General features: G+C 46.6%; 1 protein-coding gene across 1 annotated transcript in view; it reads right to left on the bottom strand.

The window, feature by feature from the left end:
- The window catches only part of BRD4 (bromodomain containing 4), a 74,737-nt gene that overhangs the window by 39,555 nt on the left and 13,817 nt on the right, over positions 1 to 21,365 (bottom strand). The window contains exons 4-10 of the mRNA XM_058821434.1: positions 20,567 to 20,882; positions 16,650 to 16,787; positions 14,486 to 14,621; positions 12,582 to 12,856; positions 9,286 to 9,648; positions 6,977 to 7,105; positions 3,155 to 3,364 (exon numbers count right to left, since the gene is read on the bottom strand). Of these exons, the coding sequence (XP_058677417.1) occupies positions 3,155 to 3,364; positions 6,977 to 7,105; positions 9,286 to 9,648; positions 12,582 to 12,856; positions 14,486 to 14,621; positions 16,650 to 16,787; positions 20,567 to 20,882 (1,567 nt within the window). The remainder of the gene's footprint in view (positions 1 to 3,154; positions 3,365 to 6,976; positions 7,106 to 9,285; positions 9,649 to 12,581; positions 12,857 to 14,485; positions 14,622 to 16,649; positions 16,788 to 20,566; positions 20,883 to 21,365) is intronic.

The raw sequence follows: 21,365 nt of genomic DNA, 5'->3' as shown, positions 1-21,365 counted from the left end.
CCCAACAATTCGAGGTCAACAAACCCAAGGATTCTGGGTTGACAAACTCAACAATTTTAGGTTGACAAACCCAACAATTTTGGTCGAAAATCCAATAATTTAGGTCCACAACCCAATAATTTAGGTCCACAACCCAATGATTTTGGTTCACAAACCCAACAATTTAGGTCAACAACCCAATGATTTCAGGTTGACAAGACCAACAGCTCTAAGTCAACAAACCCAACACTCCTGGGTCAACAAACCCAACAATATCAGGTCAACAAACCCAACACTTCTGGGTCAACAAACCCAACAAATTGAGGTCAACAAACCCAACAAATTGAGGTCAACAAACCCAACAATTTCAGGTCAACAAACCCAACAGTTCTGGGTCAACAAACCCAACAATTTCAGGTCAACAAACCCGACACTCCTGGGTCAGCAAACCCGACACTCCTGGGTCAACAAACCCAACAATATCAGGTCAACAAACCCAACACTCCTGGGTCAACAAACCCAACAAATTGAGGTCAACAAACCCAACAGTTCTGGGTCAACAAACCCAACAATTTCAGGTCAACAAACCCAACAGTTCTGGGTCAACAAACCCAACAATTTCAGGTCAACAAACCCAACAATATCAGGTCAACAAACCCAACACTCCTGGGTCAACAAACCCAACAATTTCAGGTCAACAAACCCAACAATTTCAGGTCAACAAACCCAACACTTCTGGGTCAACACACTCAACGATTTTGGGCCAACAAACCCAACTGTTTCAAGTCAATCCAACAGCTTTGGGCCAACAAACCCAACGATTCCAGGCTGACAAACCAAACGATTCAGGTGAACAAACCCAATGACTTGGGATGACACAACCACTGACACTGGGTTGATAAACTCAGCGATTCCAGGTTGACAAATCCAACAATTTTGGTAAAAAAATCCAACAATTTAGGTCCACAAAACCAACGATTCTGGGTCACCAAACCCATCGATTTAGGTCAACAAACCCAACGATTCAGGTAAAAATCAAACAATTTCAGGCTGACAAACGCAACAATTTCAGGTTGACAAACGCAACTGTTTCAAGTCAACGCAGCAATTTTGGGTCAATCAACCAAACAATTCTGCGTTGACAAACCCAACAATTCTGGGTCCACAAACCCAACGGTTTTGGGGCAACAAATTCAACAATTCTGGGTCGAGAAACCTGATGATTTAGGTCAAAATACTCAACAATTTTGGGTCAACAACCACAACGATTTTGGGTTGACAAACCCAACAATTTTGGGTCAACAAACCCAACAATCCTGGGTCGAAAAACCCAAGGGTTTTGGGTCAAAAAACCCAACAATTTCAGGTTGACAAACTCAATGATTTTGGGTTGACAAACCCAACGATTCCAGGTCCACAAACCCAATGATTTTGGCCTACAAACCCAACAATTTTGGTCAAAAAATCCAACAATTTTCAGTCAACAAACCCAATGGCCTTGGTCCCCAAACCCAACAATTCAGGTTGACAAACTCAACGATTGTGGGTCCACAAACCCGAAACTCCAGATCAACAAAGCCAACTATTTAGATCCGTGAACCCAACAATTCCAGGTCAATGAACCCAACAACGTTGGTCAAAAAATCCAACAATTTAGGTCTACAAACCCAACAATTCTGGGTTGACGCACCCAACGATTTCAGATCGATAAGCCCAAAAATTCTGGACAAAAATTCCAAGAATTTAGGTCCACAAACCCAATGATTCTGAGTCACCAAACCCAACAATTTCGGGCTGCCAAACCCATTAGATTTATGTCAACAAACCGCACGATTCTGGGTTGGCAAACTCAATGATTCAGGTCAAAAAACCAAACAATTTCAGGTAGACAAACCCAACAGTTTTAGGTCAACAAACCCAACAATTTCAGGTCAACAAATCCAACAATTTTAGGTCAGCAAACCCAACAATTTCAGGTAGACAAACCCAACAATTTTAGGTCAGGAAACCCAACAATTTCAGGTAGACAAACCCAACAATTTTGTTCAAAAATTCCAATAATTTAGGTCTCCACAAACACAACGATTTCAGGTAGACAAGCCCAATGGTAGTGGGTTGAAAAAATAACCAGTTCAGGTCAACAAACCCAACGATGTTGGCCTGACAAACTCAATGATTTTAGGTCAACAAACCCAACTGTTTGGATCCACAAACCCAACAATTCCAGGGCGACAAACCCAACAATTTTGGTCAAAAAATCCAACAATTTAGGTCTGCACACCCAACAATTTTTGGTCAACAAACCCAACGATTCTGGGTCAACAAACACAATGATTTTCAGTCAACAAACCCAACAATTCAGGTCAACAAACCCAACAATTCTGGGTCAACAAACCCAACAATTCTGGGTTGACAAACCCAACAATTCAGGTCAACAAACCCAACAATTCTGGGTCAACTAAAATCAACTATTTAGATCCACAAACCTAATGATTGCAGGTCAACCAACCCAACAATTCTGGTCCAAAAATCCAACAATTCAGGTCAACAAACCCAACAATTTTTGGTCAATCAACCCAACTATTATGGGTCAACAAACCCAACAATTTTGGTCAAAAAATCCAAGAATTTAGGTCTGCACACCCAACAATTTTTGGTCAACAAGCCCAACGATTGTGGGTCAACAAACACAATGATTTCCAGTCAACAAACCCAACAATTCTGGGTTGACAAACCCAACAATTCTGGGTTGACAAACCCAATGATTTCCAGTCAACAAACCCAACGATTCTGGGTCAACAAACACAATGATTTCAAGTCAACAAACCCAACAATTCTGGGTTGACAAACCCAACAATTCAGGTCAACAAACCCAACAATTCTGGGTCAACTAAAATCAACTATTTAGATCCACAAACCCAATGATTGCAGGTCAACCAACCCAACAATTCTGGTCCAAAAATCCAACAATTCAGGTCAACAAACCCAACAATTTTCGGTCAATAAACCCAACTATTATGGGTCAACAAACCCAACGATTTTGGGTCGCCAAATCCATCGATTTCAGCTCAGCAAACCCAACAATTTTGTTGTCTCTGGACCCGACCATCATGGGACAACCCCCGACCCCAAGGCCACCCAAGCCCACCAGAAGAAGCCGTGGGCCGCCCCGTACCTGCTCCTGGAGCTCGGCCAAGCGCTGCGCCCGCTCCTCCTCGGAGTCGTCGGAGGAGCTGTCGCTGTCGGAGGAGCTGTCGCTGCTGCTGTCGCTGGACGAGGGCGGCGCCACCTTGGTGGGGGGCGGGACCACCACGGGGGACGAGGCGGGGATCACCGGCTCCTCGGGCTCGTCCGGCATCTTGGCAAAGCGCATCTCGAACACGTCCTGCAAGCACAGGCAACGGCCCGCAGGTGACGCCGGGGTCATCTCCAAAGGGGGAGGTCCTACAGAACCTGGTGGGTTCTACACCAAAGGTCAACACCTGGACGTGGGGTGGGGGGAGGGACCCTGAAATCTTGGGGGTTTTTTGGAATTCTGACTCTGCCCGAGGTGGGTTTAGGGGAAAATTTACAGGATTTGCTCCATTTATCACTTAGAAGATGCAACTTCCAGGTTCTTGAGATCTTCTTGGATCACCTTCGGCTGATAATCTTAGAGGTTCCACCATGGATTCACACTGGAGATCTCAACCACCTCCAAGGTGGTTTTGGGGGGAAAATTCACAGGATTTCCTCAATTTCTCATTTAAAAGCTGCAACTTTCAGGTTCTTGAGATCCTCTTGGACCACCTTCAGTTGATGGTCCTAGAGGCTCCACCATGGATTCCCACTGGAGATCTCAACCATCTCCAAGGTGGTTTTGGGGGGAAAATTCACAGAATTTCCTCAATTTCTCATTTAAAAGCTGTAACTTTCAGGTTCTTGAGATCTTCTTGGATCACCTTCGGCTCATAATCTTAGAGGGTCCACCGTGGATTCACACTGGAGATCTCAACCATCTCCAAGGTGGTTTTGGGGGAAAAACTTGTAGGATTTCCTCAATTTCTCATTTAAAACCTGCATATTCCAAGTTCTTGACATCTTCTGGATCTTCTTGGATCTCTTCTGGTGGACTCCAAGATTTTTGAGATTTTTTCCAACCCCAATCCCACCATGGATTCCCACTGGAGATCTCAACCACCTCCAAGGTGGTTTTGGGGAAAAATTCACAGGATTTGCTCAATTTATCATTTAGAAGATGCAACTTCGATGTTCTTGAGATCTTCTTGGACCACCTTCAGTTGATGGTCCTAGAGGTTCCACCATGGATTCCCACTGGAGATCTCAACCATCTCCAAGGTGGTTTTGGGGGGAAAATTCACAGGATTTCCTCAATTTCTCATTTAAAAGCTGCAACTTTCAGGTTCTTGAGATCCTCTTGGACCACCTTCAGTTGATGATCTTAGAGGTTCCACCATGGATTCCCGCTGGAGATCTCAACCATCTCCAAGAAGATTTTGGGGGAAAATTTTATAGGATTTATTCCGTTTAAAACTGTATTTTGGAGACTTACGAGTTTTCCTGGATCTTCTTGGATCATCTTTGGTGGGCTCCAGAATTTTTGAGGTCTTTTCCAACCCCAATCCCACCACGGATTCCCACTGGAGATCTCAACCATCTCCAAGGGGGTTTTGGGGGAAAAATTCGGAGGATTTCCGCAATTTCTCACTGAAAACCTGCGTTTTCCAAGTTCTTCAGTTCTTCTGGATCTTCCTGGACCATCTTTGGTTGACCCCATGATTTTCAAGGTCTTTTCCAACCCCAATCCCACCATGGATTCCCACTGGAGATCTCAACCATCTCCAAGGGGGTTTTAGGGGAAAAATTTTGAGGATTTCCCTCAACTTTGAAAAATTTTCCCCAACTTTTAAAAATTTCCCCGATTTTTGATGGATTCCCCCCCCCCCATTTTATAAAGTTCCATAAATTTTTGGAGCCGCGCTCGTCCTTCCTATTCCTGCCTCCAAACGTGGACAGAGAAAAAGAGAAATATTAAATAAAACCTGGATGAAAGGAGGAATTGTAAGAAAATTAAGGGAAAATTGACAAAAACCCCAGAAATTTGGTGATTTTTTTTTGTTAAGTCAGCATTTTTGACTAATTAATTTTTATTTTTTTTGCAAATCCTGCTGGGAAAAAAAAAAGGAATTTTTCTGGAAGCTTGGGAATGTTCCTGGAATGTTCGCAATTTTCATTTCCATCACTTCAACAACAAAAACCCCACAAATTTTTGGGGTTTTTTTGGCCAAGTCAGCATTTTTTGATTATTCCGATTTTTTCCCCGCCAAATCCCTCCAGAAAAAAAATGAAATTTCCCTGGAATGTTGGGAATTTTCCTGGCAGGTTGGGAATTCTGATTTCCTTCACTTTCACAAGACAAAACCCAACTTTTCATTTATTTTCCTTTTTTTGATTTTTTAAAAATAATTTCTGATGAGTCAGCATGTTTTGATTATTCGGATTTTTTTGGGCTTTTTTTCAAATTCTGCTGGAAAAAAAAAAGGAATTTTCCTGTGAAGTTGGGAATTTCTCTGGAATGTTGGGAATTCTGATTTCCTTAACTTCAACAAGAACAGAACCCTGTTTTATTTTTTTTTACTTTTTGGTGTAATTTTTTGACGAGTCAGCATTTCTTTATTATTCCAACTTCATTTTTTGGGGGCCAAATCCTGCTGGGAAAAACACAGAATTTTCCTGGACAGTTGGGAATTTTCTTGGAATCTTGGGAATTCTCTTTTCCTTCAACAAGAACAAAACCCAATTTATAAATATATTTTTACTTTTCGGTGTAACTTTTTTGACAAGTCAGCATATTTTGATTATTCCTATTTTTTTGGTTTTTTGCAAATCCTGCTGGAGAAAAATGGAATTTTCCTGGAATGTTGGAAATTCCCCTGACGGGTTGGGAATTCTGATTCCTTTGACTTCCACAACAAAAAAAAAATCACCAATTTTTAAATTTTTTATCACTTTTTTTCTAAGTCAGCATTTTTGATTATTCCGATTTTTTTTTGTTGGTTTTTCGCAAATCCCATTGGGAGAAAAAGGGGAATTTTCCTGGAATGTCGGGAATTTTCCTGGAATATTGAAAATTCCAATTTTCTTCAACAAGGAAAAAAAAAGCAAAACCACCTAATTTTTTGCTGAGGCAGCATTTTAAAAATTATTTTAGGGATTTTTTTGGGCAAATCCTGCTGGAAAAAAATTGGAACTTTCCTGGCAGGTTGGGAATTCTGATTTCCTTGACTTCCACAACCAAAAAAACCCCATTTTCAGTTGGTTTTTTTTCTTTTTTTTTTTTTTTTGCAGAGTCAGCATTTTTAAATGATTCCGATTGATTTTGTTTTTGCAAATCCTGCTGGGAAAAAAATGGAATTTTCCTGGAATGTTGGAAATTCCCCTGATGGGTTGGGAATTCTGATTCCTTCGACTTCCACAACAAAAAAAAAAAAATCAATTTTTTTTTTTTTTTTTTTTGCCGAGTCTGCATTTTTTGATTATTCTGAATTTTTGGTTTTTTTTTTTTGCAAATACTGCTGGGGGTAAAAAAATGGAATTTTCCTGGAATGTTGGAAATTCTCCTGACGGGTTGGGAATTCTGATTCCTTCGACTTCCACAACAAAAAAAAAATCACCAATTTTTTATGGTTTTTTTTTTTTTTTTGCCGAGTCAGCATTTTTTGATTATTCTGAATTTTTGTTTTTTTTTTTTTTGCAAATCCTGCTGGGGAAAAAAAATGGAATTTTCCTGGAATGTTGGAAATTCCCCTGACAGGTTGGGAATTCTGATTCCTTCGACTTCCACAACAAAAAAAAAATCACCAATTTTTTATGGTTTTTTTTTTTTTTTTTGCCGAGTCAGCATTTTTTGATTATTCTGAATTTTTGTTTTTTTTTTTTTGCAAATCCTGCTGGGGAAAAAAAAAAGGAATTTTCCTGGAATTGTGGGAATGGTCACCTGCAGCTTCCTGGCCATGGCCACGACCTCGTGGTCGGCGGGGTTGTACTTGTAGCAGTTGGAGAACATCAGCCGCACGTCGGCCGCGAACTCCTGCGCGTCGCGGTACTCCCGGCCCTCCAGCTTGGACTGCAACGGGAAAAACACCAAAAATGGACAATTCTGGGGGGATCCCACTGCAATTCAGCACCTGGGATGGGAGGGGGCAAAAAAATTCTTTGTTTTGGGCAAAAAATCTTATTTTTGGTCCATAAAAATGAAAATTTTTGGTCCAAAAAGTGCCCGGTTTTGGTCCGTGAAAATAACAATTTTTGGGAAAAAAACCCCCATCTTTTTGGTTCAAAATCCTCCTCCTTTTGGTCCAAAACAATGGAAAATTTTTGGTCCAAAAAGCCCATTCTTTTGGTCCGTGAAAATGACAATTTTTGGGAAAAAAACCCCATCTTTTTGGTCCAAAACCCTCCACCTTTTGGTGCATAAAAATGACAATTTTTGGTCCATAACAACAACTTGGGTTGGTCAGAAGAACATCTTTCTGATCCATGAAATGACTGGTTTTGGTCAAAAGAAACCTTTTTGTTTGGTCCAAAACCCCCTTTTTAGTCCATGAGAAATGACTACTTTTGGTTAAAAAAATTACTTCTTTGATCCACAAAAATTACTATTTTTGGCCCAAAAAATTGCCTTTTGGTCCATAAAAATGACAATTTTTGATTAAAAAAAAAAGCCATCCTTCGGCCCATGAATAGAACTACTTTTGGCCCCAAACACTCTTATTTTGGGGGCCAAAAAAATGATTATTTTTAGTAACAAGAACACCACATTTTGGTCAAAAAGCCGCTTATTTTGGTCCAAAAAAAGACGACTTTTGGTTAAAAAACCCATTTTTTGGTTCAAAATGCTCCTTTATTTTGGTCCATGGAAATGACAGGTTTTGGTTAAAAAAACCTCTTCTTTAGGTGGGTCATTTTTGGTTAAAAAAACACCCATTTTATTCCCCACAATCCTCATTTTTTTACCTTTTCTTCCCTATTTTATTCCCCATAATCCAATTTCCCCCCCAAACCCCATTTTATTCCCCAAAATCCATTAATTCCCCCCAGACCCCATTTCATCCCCCAAACCCCCATTTTTTCCCTTTAAAACCTTTTTTTCCCTCCTAAAATTCCCATTTTTCCCCCCAAACCCCCATTTTTTCCCCACTTTCCCCCAATAAATTCCAAATTTTCCCCAAAAATTCCCATTTTCGCCCCAAACCCCCCTTTTTCCCCCATTCTCCCCCAATAAATTCCAATTTTTCCCCCCGAACCCCCATTTTTTCCCCAAAAATTCCAATTTTTCCCCCAAACCCACATTTTTTCCCCATTTCCCCCCATTTTGACCCCAAAAATTCCCATTTTTCCCCCCAAACCCCCATTTTTCCCCATTCCCCCACCTTTTGACCCCAAAAATTCCCATTTTTCCCCCCAAACCCCCCTTTCTCCCCCACTTCCCCCCAAAAATTCCCATTTCTCCCCCCAAACCCCCATTTCTCCCCCAAAAATTCCCATTTTCCCCCCAAACCCTCATATTTTCCCCATTTCCCCCCCAGAAATTCCCATTTTTCCCCAAAAATTCCCATTTTCCCCCCAAACCCCATTTCCCCCCCATTTCCCCCCAATAAATTCCCATTTTTCCCCCCAAACCCCATTTTTTCCCCATTTCCCCCCCTTTTGACCCCAAAAATTCCCATTTTTCCCCCCAAACCCACATTTTTCCCCATTTCCCCCCCATTTTTCCCCCAAAATTCCCATTTTTCCCCCCAAACCCCCATTTTTTCCCCATTTCCCCCCCAAAAATTCCCATTTTTCCCCCAAACCCCCATTTTTCCCCCAAAATTCCCATTTTTCCCCCCAAACCCCCATTTTTCCCCCCAAACCCCCCTTTTTTCCCCAAATATTCCCATTTTCCCCCCAAAAATTCCAATTTTTCCCCCCCAAACCCCCCTTTTTTCCCCATTTGCCCCCTAGAAATTCCAATTTTTTCCCCCAGACCCCCATTTTTTCTCCAAAAATTCCCATTTTCCCCCCAAACCCCCATTTCTCCCCCATTTCCCCCCAATAAATTCCCATTTCTCCCCCCAAACCCCCATTTCTCCCCCCCAAATTCCCATTTTTTTCTCCCCAAACCCCATTTCCCCCCCATTTCCCCCCAATAAATTCCCATTTTCCCCCCAAACCCCCCTTTTTCCCCCCAAAATTCCCATTTTTCCCCCCCCAAACCCCATTTTCTCCCCGTTTCCCCCCATTTTTTCCCCCTTTCGCGCTCACCTTGATGGTGCTGAGGTCCATGGGGTGTTTGATGATGTCGCAGTAGTCGTGCAGCCCCAGCGCCTCCACGTCCACGGGTTTGTAGAAGGGCCAGGCGTAGGCCGCGTGTTTCTTGGCGAACATCTCCTTGATGATGCCGCCGCAGTAGCGCAGCTGCTCCGAGGCCTTGGAGCCGCGCGGCTCCGGCGGGTGCTGCTGCGAGTCCGGCAGCTCCTTCTTGGGGGGCTTGGGGGGCCGGCCGCCCTCGCGCCGCGCGCCCGGCTTGGCGGCCTTGGGCTCGGCGGGCAGCGACGCCGACTCGTGGATGGGGTCCATGGCCGTGGGAGTGGTGGTGTCCGCTTTCCTCTTCACGCCTTTCTTGGTCTGCAACGGGGGGAAGAGGTGAGGGAAGGCAGTTTGGGGGCGTTTCGGGGGGTTTGGGGTTTTGGAGTTTGGGGGCGTTCGTTGGAATTTTGGGGTTTGGAGTTTCTACCTTGGAATCGTTCGTTGGAATTTTGGGGTTTGGGGACGTTTGTTGGAATTTTGGAGTTTGGGTTTTGGGGGCGTTCGTTGGAATTTTGGGGTTTGGAGTTTGGGTTTTGGGGGCGTTCGTTGGAATTTTGAGGTTTGGAGTTTCTACCTTGGAATCGTTTGTTGGAATTTTGGGTTTTGGGGGCGTTTGTTGGAATTTTGGGGTTTGGAGTTTCTACCTTGGAATCGTTCGTTGGAATTTTGGGGTTTGGGGACGTTTGTTGGAATTTTGGAGTTTGGGTTTTGGGGGCGTTCGTTGGAATTTTGGGGTTTGGAGTTTGGGTTTTGGGGGCGTTCGTTGGAATTTTGAGGTTTGGAGTTTCTACCTTGGAATCGTTTGTTGGAATTTTGGGTTTTGGGGGCGTTTGTTGGAATTTTGGGGTTTGGAGTTTCTACCTTGGAATCGTTCGTTGGAATTTTGGGGTTTGGGGACGTTTGTTGGAATTTTGGAGTTTGGGTTTTGGGGGCGTTCGTTGGAATTTTGGGGTTTGGAGTTTGGGTTTTGGGGGCGTTCGTTGGAATTTTGAGGTTTGGAGTTTCTACCTTGGAATCGTTTGTTGGAATTTTGGGTTTTGGGGGCGTTTGTTGGAATTTTGGGGTTTGGAGTTTCTACCTTGGAATCGTTCGTTGGGGCTTCTACTTTTGGAGCGTCTACCTTGGAGTTTCTACCTTGGGATTGTTTGTTGGGGTTTGGAGTTTGGGGTTTGGGGGCGTTCGTTGGAATTTTGGGGTTTGGAGTTTCTACCTTGGAATCGTTCGTTGGAATTTTGGGTTTTGGAGTTTGGGTTTCGGGGGTGTTCATTGGAATTTTGGGGTTTGGAGTTTGGGTTTTGGGGGCGTTTGTTGGAATTTTGGGGTTTGGAGTTTCTACCTTGGAATCGTTCGTTGGGGCTTCTACTTTTGGAGCGTCTACCTTGGAGTTTCTACCTTGGGATTGTTTGTTGGGGTTTGGGGTTTTGGAGTTTGGGTTTTGGGAGCGTTTATTGCAATTTTTGGGTTTTGGAGTTTCTACTCTGGAATCGTTCATTGGAATTCTGGGTTTTGGAGTTTCTACCTTGGGACCGTTCATTGGGGTTTCCACCTCAGGATTGTTCATCGGCATTTCTGCTTTTGGAGTTTCTACTCTGGGAATGTTGGGGTTTTGACTTTTGGAGTTTCTACTTTGGGATCATTCAGTGGAGCTTCTACTTTGGGATCACTTATTGGAATTTTGGGTTTTGGAGCTTCTACTCTGGCATTGTTCATTGGGGTTTGAATTTTGGAGTTTCTACTTTGGGGTCGTTCATTGGGGTTTCTGCCTTGGGATGGTTTGTCGGCGTTTTTGACTTTTGGAGTTTCTAATCTGGCATCATTCGGTGGGGTTTCGAGTATCGGAGTTTCTACCTTGGGATCGTTCATTGGGGTTTTGGGTTTTGGAGTTTCTACCCTGGGAGTCTTTGTTGGGGTCTTGAGTTTTGGATTTTGTGCTTTGGGATCGTTCATGGAGATTTTGGAGTTTCTACCTTGGGATCGTTCACTAGAGCTTCTACTTTGGGATCATTTATTGGAATTGTGGATTTTGGAGTTTCTACTCTGCGATCGATCGTTCATTCAGGCTTTGAGTTGTGGAGTTTCTACCTTGGCATCATTCACTGCAGTTTCTGCTTTTGGAGTTTCTACCACGAAAGCGTTGGGGTTTTGACTTTTGGAGTTTCTACTCTGGGACGGTTCACTGGAGTCTCTACTTTTGGAGTTTCTACCCTGGGATCATTGATTGGAATTTGAATTTTGAAGCTTCTGCTTTGGAATCGTTCACTGGGCTTTCCACATTTGGAGCTTGCGACTTGGGCACCTTCAGTTCGGGCTCTGGAGTTTCTGCCCTGGGATCGTTCGTTGGGGTTTTGGCTTTTGGAATTTCTACCTTGGGATTGTTTGTTGGGGTTTTGGCTTTTGGAATTTCTACCTTGGGATCGTTCGTTGGGGTTTTGGTTTTTGGAATTTCTACCTTGGGATCGTTTGTTGGGGTTTGGCTTTTGGAATTTCTACCTTGGGATCGTTTGTTGGGGTTTTGGTTTTTGGAATTTCTACCTTGGGATCGTTCGTTGGGGTTTTGGCTTTTGGAATTTCTACCTTGGGATCGTTTGTTGGGGTTTTGGTTTTTGGACTTTGTGCTTTGGGATCGTTTGTTGGGGTTTGGTTTTTGGAATTTCTACCTTGGGATCGTTTGTTGGGGTTTTGGTTTTTGGACTTTGTGCTTTGGGGTCATTCATTGGAATTTTGAGTTTTGGAGTTTCTGCTCTGGGATCATTCATTGGGATTTCTGCTCTGGGACCACTCAATAAATGACATTAAATAAGCAAATCACGACTGCCTAACAAAGTAATAGTCATAATAAGGATAATAATAATAATAACAAAATATAAACACCAACACCAAATCCAATGTCAACCCCATGCCCTAATTAAGCTAATTACCAGTGCCTAACAAAGTAATAATAATAAAACTATTAACACCAACACTAACCCTAATTAAGTTAATTACCAGCGCTTAATACTTGTACTACTAATACTGCTACTAATTATAATAATGATAATAGTAACAATGATTATAACAAAAAAAATAACAATAACAATAAAATTATTAACACCAAACCCAATGGTAACCCCCCTTCCCTGATTAAGCCAATTACCAGTGCCTAACGAAGCAATACTAACGCTAACACTAATAACAAAATAATAACAATAAAACAATTAACACCACCATCCCCGCCCCTAATTAACCCAATTAGCGCCGCTAACGCCACTGACCTTGACGGGCTGCGCGGGCGTGGGGATGACGGGCGGGTGGGGCTGCAGGGCGGGCGGGGCCGGGGCGGGCGGGGCCGGGGCGGGCGGGGCGGGCACGGGGGGCACCACGGTCACCGCGGGCGGCACCAGCAGCTCCGGAGCCCCCGCGCCCGCGCCCCCAAAGGGCAACGGCGGCGCCAGGCCCGGAACCGGGGGAGCCGCGGGCGCCGGGGGAGCCGGGGAGGAGCCCTGGGAGGCGTTGGAGACGGCCGAGGAGCCCGGCTTGGAGGGAACTGCTGGGAGAGAGGGGAAATAAATGTGAAACATTGAAATAAATGGGGGAAATGGGGGAGAAACAGGGAAATAAATGGGGAAAATGAGCCGGGGAGGAGCCCTGGGAGGTGTTGGGCACGGCCGAGGAGCCCGGCTTGGAGGGAACTGCTGGGAGAGAGGGGAAATAAATGTAAAACATTGAAATAAATGGGGGAAATGGGGGAGAAACAGGGAAATAAATGGGGAAAATGAGCCGGGGAGGAGCCCTGGGAGGTGTTGGGCACGGCCGAGGAGCCCGGCTTGGAGGGAACTGCTGGGAGAGAGGGGAAATAAATGTAAAACACTGAAATAAATGGGGGAAATCGGGAAATACATGGGGGAAATGGGGGAGAAACAGGGAAATAAATGGGGGAAATGGGGGAGAAATAAGGAAATAAATGGGGGAAATGAGCCGGGGAGGAGCCCTGGGAGGCGTTGGAGACGGCCGAGGAGCCGGGCTTGGATGGAACTGCTGGGAGAGAGGGGAAATAAATGTGAAACACTGAAATAAATGGGGGAAATGGGGGAGAAACAGGGAAATAAATGGGGGAAATGGGGGAGAAATATGGAAATAAATGGGGAAAATGAGCTGGGGAGGAGCCCTGGGAGGGCTGGGCACGGCCGAGGAGCCCGGCTTGGAGGGAACTGCTGGGAGAGAGGGGAAATAAATGTGAAACATTGAAATAAATGGGGGATTTATGGAGGAAATGAGCTGGGGAGGAGCCCTGGGAGGGTTGGGCACGGCCCAGGAGCCCGGCTTGGATGGAACTGCTGGGAGGAGGGAAAATGTATTGGAATATAGGGGAAAAAATGGGGGGGAAATAGGGGAAAACACAAGGGAAAAAAGATGGGAAAATAAGAGGGGGAATAGGGGGGAAAAATATGGGAAAATAATAGAGAAATAAGGGAAAATAGCTGGGAAAATAAGGGGGAAAATAGGAGAAAAATGTAAGGAAAATAGGGGGGAAAATACAGGAAAATAGGGGAAAAATGGGAGAAAAAACGGGAAAATGGGGGGGAAATAGGAGAGAAGTAAGGGGGAAAGTGAGGGAAAACAGAGGGGAGATAAGGGGGAAATATGGGAAAATGGCAGGAAAATGGGGAAAAATACAGAAAATAGGGAAAAATGGAAGGGAAATGGGGAAATAAGGGAAAAGAGAAGGGAAATGGGAAATAAAAGACAGAATAGAGGAGAAAATAGGGGAAAATGAGGGCAAAAATATGGGAAAATAGGGGGGAAAATGAGGGGAATTGTAGAATAATGAGGGGGAAATAAGGGGGAAAATGAGAAAAAAATAAGAGAAAACACGGAGGGAAATGGGGGAAAAAAGGGAAGAACAAGGGGGAAAATAATAAAGAAAACAGGAGGGAAATGAGGGGAAAATAGTGGGAATAGGGGAAAACAAAGGGGGAAAATAGGGAGAAATTTGGGAGAAATGGGGGCAAAATAGGTGGGAAATGACAGAAAATAGGGGGAAAATAGTGGGGAAAATAACCAGGAAGAGAGGAAAAAAAGTGGGGAGGGAAGAAAGGTAAAATTATGGGGGAAATGGGAATTTGGGGGAGATTTTGAGGATTTGGGGATTATTTGAGGAATTTTGTGGCAGCCCCACCTGGCTCCTTGCGGGCGCGGCCCCGGCCCTTGGTCTGGGCGATGACGATTTCGGTTTCCTCCTGCGTCATCTCCGAGATCTTCTGCAGGAAAAGCTTCTCCAGAGCCTCTGCCATCAGCACTATGTCATCCCCGGGCTGCAAAACGGGGAAAAAATCAGAATTTAGGGACAAAAACCTTCCCCAGAGCCTCTGCCATCAGCACTATGGCATCCCCGGGCGGCAAAACGGGGAAAAAATCAGAATTTAGGGTAAAAAATTGGAAATTATGCAAAAAACCAGCTTCTCCAGAGCCTCTGCCATCAGCACTATGTCATCCCCGGGCTGCAAAACGGGGAAAAAATCAGAATTTAGGGTAAAAAATTGGAAATTATGCAAAAAACCAGCTTCTCCAGAGCCTCTGCCATCAGCACTATGGCATCCCCGGGCTGCAAAATGGGGGAAAAAATCAGAATTTAGGGGAAAAAATTGGAAATTATGCAAAACCAGCTTCTCCAGAGCCTCTGCCATCAGCACTACGGCATCCCCGGGCTGCAAAACGGGGAAAAAATCAGAATTTTGGGACAAAAACACCCAAGAATTAGGAGAAAATGGCCTGGAATTCTGTGAAAAAAATCAGGAATTAGAGGGGAAAACCCCCAGGAATTAGGGGAGAAAAAACCCTGGAATTTTGGGAGAAAAAACCCTGGAATTTTGGGAGAAAAAACCCAAGAATTGGGGAAAAATTTTCTCCAGAGGCTCTGCCATCAGCACTACGGCATGCCCTGGCTGCAAAACGGGGGAGAAAATCAGAATTTAGGGACAAAAGCTTTTTCCCCCCAAAATTTACATTTTTTTATCTCCAAAAATTCCCCCCAAAAATTCCCATCTTTCCCCAAGAAAATTCCCATTTTCTCCCCAAAAATTCCAATTATTTTCCGCAAAAATCCCATTTTTTCCCTGAAAGAAATTCAATTGTTTCCCCTCCAAAATGTCCCATTTTTCTCCCCAAAATTCCAATTATTTCCCACAAAAATTCCCATCTTTCCCCCCAAAATCCCCATTTTTCCCCAAAAAATTCCCGCCAAAATTCCCATTTGTAGCCCAAAAAATTCCCTTTTTTTCCCCCGAAAAATTCCCTGGTTTTTCCTGCCTGAAAAATTCCCTTTTTTTCAGAAAAAATTCGCATTTTTTCCCAAAATTTCACTTTTTTTTCCCCCAAAATTCCAATTTTTCACCCAAAAATTCCAATTATTTCCCACAAAAATTCCCATCTTTCCCCCCAAAATCCCCATTTTTCCCCAAAAAATTCCCGCCAAAATTCCCATTTGTAGCCCAAAAAATTCCCATTTTTTCCCCCGAAAAATTCCCTGGTTTTTCCTGCCTGAAAAATTCCCTTTTTTTCAGGAAAAATTCGCATTTTTTCCCAAAATTTCACTTTTTTTTCCCCCAAAATTCCAATTTTTCACCCAAAAATTCCAATTATTTCCCACAAAAATTCCCATCTTTCCCCCCAAAATCCCCATTTTTCCCCAAAAATTCCCGCCAAAATTCCCATTTGTAGCCCAAAAAATTCCCATTTTTTCCCCCTAAAAATTCCCTCCATTTTCCTGCCTGAAAAATTCCCTTTTTTTCAGGAAAAATTCGCATTTTTTCCCAAAATTTCACTTTTTTTTTCCCGTAAAATTCCAATTTTTCACCCAAAAATTCCAATTATTCCCCACAAAAATTCCCATCTTTCCCCCCAAAATCCCCATTTTTTCCCCAAAAATTCCCGCCAAAATTCCCATTTGTAGCCCAAAAAATTCCCATTTTTTTTGTCCCCCCAAATTCCCTGGTTTTTCCTGCCTGAAAAATTCCCTTTTTTTCAGAAAAAATTCGCATTTTTTCCCAAAATTTCACTTTTTTTTCCCGTAAAATTCCAATTTTTCAGCCAAAAATTCCCAATTTTTCAGCCAAAAATTCCCGCCAAAATTCCCATTTGTAGCCCAAAAAATTCCCATTTTTTCCCCCTAAAAATTCCCTCCATTTTCCTGCCTGAAAAATTCCCTTTTTTTCAGGAAAAATTCGCATTTTTTCCCAAAATTTCACTTTTTTTTCCCGTAAAATTCCAATTTTTCAGCCAAAAATTCCCAATTTTTCAGCCAAAAATTCCCAATTTTCCCCAAAATTCCCATTTTTGCCCACCTTGTTGTAGATGTAGCAGTTGGTGAACATGGTGTTGAAGTCCTGGATGCATTCCTGAGCGTTCCAGTAATAATTGTTCTCCAAACGCTTCTTAATTGTTCCCATGTCCATCGGGGTCTTAATTATTTTATAATAATCCTGGAAATCATTAATTATTTATTAATGAACCAGAAAAAAAATCATTATTTTATAATAATCTGCCAAAAGATTATTAATAATAATATTATTAATTAATAATTAATTATTAATAATAATTAATTATTGTGTAATTATATTGAAAAATTAATTAGTTATTAATAATACGGGAAAAAGTGTAATTATTTATTAGCAATCCTAATATGATCAATTTCTATATGATAATCCTTGGAAAATTAATTGTTTTATAAAAGTCCTGGAAAATAAATTAATTAATTCATAATAATCCAGGAAAAATTTTAATTATTTTATAATAATTCCAGGGGAAAAAAAGGGAATTTTGAGATTTTTAAATTATTTGTTTTTAATTCTGGGTGATCAACCCAACCTTGGGGTCACCAACCCAACCAATGGATCATCCATGGGGTCACCGACCCATCCTTGGGGTCACCGACCCATCCTTGGGGTCACCGACCCATCCTTGGGGTCACCAACCCATCCTTGGGGTCACCAACCCATCCATGGGGTCACCAACCCATCCTTGGGGTCACCAACCCAACCTTGGGGTCACCGACCCAACCTTGGGGTCACCAACCCAACCTTGGGGTCACCAACCCAACCTTGGGGTCACCGACCCAACCAATGGATCATCCATGGGGTCACCAACCCATCCTTGGGGTCACCAACCCAACCTTGGGGTCACCAACCCATCCATGGGGTCACCAACCCATCCATGGGGTCACCAACCCATCCTTGGGGTCACCAACCCAACCTTGGGGTCACCAACCCATCCATGGGGTCACCAACCCATCCATGGGGTCACCGACCCAACCTTGGGGTCACCGACCCATCCGTGGGGTCACCAACCCAACCTTGGGGTCACCGACCCAACCTTGGGGTCACCAACCCAACCTTGGGGTCCCCGACCCAACCTTGGGGTCACCAACCCATCCATGGGGTCACTGAGTCCAACCATGGGGTCACCAACCCAACCTTGGGGTCACCAACCCATCTATGGGGTCCCCGACCCAACCTTGGGGTCACCAACCCATCCATGGGGTCACTGAGTCCAACCATGGGGTCACCAACCCAACCTTGGGGTCACCAACCCAACCTTGGGGTCACCGACCCATCCATGGGGTCACCGACCCAACCTTGGGGTCATTGAGTCCAACCATGGCGTCACCAACCCAACCTTGGGGTTACCAACCCAACCAATGGATCATCCATGGGGTCACCGACCCATCCACGGGGTCACCGACCCAACCTTGGGGTCACCGACCCAGCTGTGGGATCATTCCCCAATCCCTGGTGAACCCCAACGTTCCCAGACTCCTGGAGAACCCCAATCCCTGCAGACCCCCAACCTCGTCCAGTTCCTGAAGAACCCCAACATCTCCAGCTCCTGGAGAACCCCAACATCTCCAGCTCCTGGAGAACCCCAACATCTCCAGCTCCTGGAGAACCCCAACATCTCCAGTTCCTGGAGAACCCCAACATCCCTCAATCCCTGCACCAGCCCCCAGTTCCTGGTGAACCCCAACCTTCCCCAGCCCCTGGAGAACCCCAATCTCTGGAGACCCCCAACCTTCTGCAGATCCTGGAGAAGCCCAACAGTCCCCAACTCCTGGAGAACCCCAACATCACCCAGTTCCTCCAAGATGCCCCAGTTCCTGGAGATCCCCAACCTTCTCCAGTTCCTGGAGAACCCCAACATCCTCCAACCCTGGAGAACCCCAACATTCCCCAGCTCCTCCAACATTCCCCAATCCCTGGAGACTCCCAACCTTCTCCAGCCCCTGGTGACCCTAAACCTTCTCCAGCTCCTGGAGAACCCCAACATTTCCCAGTTCCTGGAGAACCCCAACATTCTGCAATTCCTGAGGAACCCCAACATTTCCCGACCTCCGGAGAACCCCAATCCCTGAAGAACCCCAACCTTCTCCAGTTCCTGTAAAACCCCAACATCTCCCAGTCCCTGGAGAACCCCAACATTCCCCAACCTTCTCCAGCCCCTGCAGACCCCCAAACTTCTCCAGCTCCTGGAGAACCCCAACATCTCCCAGTCCCTGGAGAACCCCAACATTCCCCAACCTTCTCCAGCTCCTGGAGAACCCCAACATCTCCCAGTTCCTGAAGAACCCCAACATTCCCCAACCTTCTCCAGCCCCTGCAGACCCCCCACCTTCTCCAATCTCTGGAGAACCCCAATCCATGAAGAACCCCAACCTTCTCTAGGTTCCTGAAGAACCCAAACATCTCCCAATTCCTGGAGAACCTCAACATGCCCCAATCCCTGGAGAACCCCAATGTTCCCCAACTCCAGGAGAACCCAAACATTCCCCAGTTCCTCCAACCTTCCTCAGTCCCAGGAGAACCTCAACCTTCTCCATGCCCTGGTGCCCCCAACCTTCTCCAGCTCCTGGAGAACCCCAACCTTCTCCATGCCCTGGTGACCCCAACCTTCTCCAACTCCTGGTGACCCCAACCTTCTCCAACCCCTGGTGCCCCCACCCTTCTCCATCCCCTGGTGACCCCACCCTTCTCCAACCCCTGGTGACCCCACCCTTCTCCATGCCCTGGTGACCCCCACCCTTCTCCATGCCCTGGTGCCCCCACCCTTCTCCATGCCCTGGTGCCCCCACCCTTCTCCATGCCCTGGTGCCCCCACCCTTCTCCATCTCCTGGTGCCCCCACCCTTCTCCATCCCCTGGTGCCCCCACCCTTCTCCATGCCCTGGTGCCCCCACCCTTCTCCATCTCCTGGTGCCCCCACCCTTCTCCATCTCCTGGTGCCCCCACCCTTCTCCATGCCCTGGTGACCCCAAACCATCTCCATGCCCTGGTGCCCCCACCCTTCTCCATCTCCTGGTGCCCCCACCCTTCTCCATCTCCTGGTGCCCCCACCCTTCTCCATCTCCTGGTGCCCCCACCCTTCTCCATGCCCTGGTGCCCCCACCCTTCTCCATCCCCTGGTGCCCCCACCCTTCTCCATCTCCTGGTGCCCCCACCCTTCTCCATCTCCTGGTGCCCCCACCCTTCTCCATGCCCTGGTGACCCCAAACCATCTCCATGCCCTGGTGCCCCCACCCTTCTCCATGCCCTGGTGACCCCAAACCATCTCCATGCCCTGGTGCCCCCACCCTTCTCCATCTCCTGGTGCCCCCACCCTTCTCCATCCCCTGGTGCCCCCACCCTTCCCCATCTCCTGGTGCCCCCACCCTTCTCCATCTCCTGGTGCCCCCACCCTTCTCCATCTCCTGGTGCCCCCACCCTTCTCCATCTCCTGGTGCCCCCACCCTTCTCCATGCCCTGGTGCCCCCACCCTTCTCCATGCCCTGGTGCCCCCACCCTTCTCCATCCCCTGGTGCCCCCACCCTTCTCCATCTCCTGGTGCCCCCACCCTTCTCCATGCCCTGGTGCCCCCACCCTTCTCCATCCCCTGGTGCCCCCACCCTTCTCCATCTCCTGGTGCCCCCACCCTTCTCCATCCCCTGGTGCCCCCACCCTTCTCCATCTCCTGGTGCCCCCACCCTTCTCCATCTCCTGGTGCCCCCACCCTTCTCCATGCCCTGGTGCCCCCACCCTTCTCCATCTCCTGGTGCCCCCACCCTTCTCCATGCCCTGGTGACCCCAAACCATCTCCATGCCCTGGTGCCCCCACCCTTCTCCATCTCCTGGTGCCCCCACCCTTCTCCATCTCCTGGTGCCCCCACCCTTCTCCATCTCCTGGTGCCCCCACCCTTCTCCATCTCCTGGTGCCCCACCGTGTGAGGAGCTCACCGGGAGGTTGAGCTTGACGGCGTCCACGGGCTGCTGGAAGGGCCACGCGAACTGGTGCTTCCAGAGGGTCTTGAGGACCACCTTGAGCAGGTACTGCAGCTGGTTGGTCTGGCGCTTGGGCTTGTTGGGGTTGGAGGTCTCCGGGGGGGGCGGGTTGACCCCGACGCCGCCGGGCTGGGCCTGGCCGGGCGCCGGCGCCGCCGACGGCTGCGAGGGGTCGAGCGCGTCGGGCAGCACGGGCAGGTTCCGCAGGCGCGTGCCGGGGCCGCTCTCGGCCGCCATGGCGTTGATGCCGTTGCATTCCTCGCCCGAGACCCTGCCGAGGGACCGAGGGAGGAGACTGAGGGGTGGCACCACCCGGAGGTGGCACCAAGGGGGGGTGGGACCATCCTGAGGGACCTGAGGTGGCACCGAGAGGATTGGAACGACCCTGAGGTGGATTTGGGATCACCCTGAGGGACCTAAGGTGGCACCAAGAGGGTTTGGGACCACCCTGAAGTGGCACCAAAGAGGTGGGACCATCCTGAAGGACCTGAGGTGGCACCAAGAGGATTGGAACGACCCTGAGGTGGATTTGGGATCACCCTGAGGGACCTGAGGTGGCACCAAGAGGGTTTGGGACCACCCTGAGGTGGCACCAAAGGGGTGGGACCATCCTGAAGGACCTGAGGTGGCACCGAGAGGGTTTGGGACCAGCCTGAGGTGGCACCAAGAGGATTGGAACGACCCTGAGGTGGATTTGGGATCACCCTGAGGGACCGAAGGTGGCATCGAGAGGGTTTGGGACCAGCCTGAGGTG

The sequence above is a fragment of the Ammospiza caudacuta genome, chromosome 29, assembly GCF_027887145.1.
Source record: "Ammospiza caudacuta isolate bAmmCau1 chromosome 29, bAmmCau1.pri, whole genome shotgun sequence".
Classification (NCBI taxonomy): domain Eukaryota; kingdom Metazoa; phylum Chordata; class Aves; order Passeriformes; family Passerellidae; genus Ammospiza; species Ammospiza caudacuta.
Note: the sequence above shows the minus strand (reverse complement) of the source record. Positions and strands in the feature narration are given on the sequence as shown.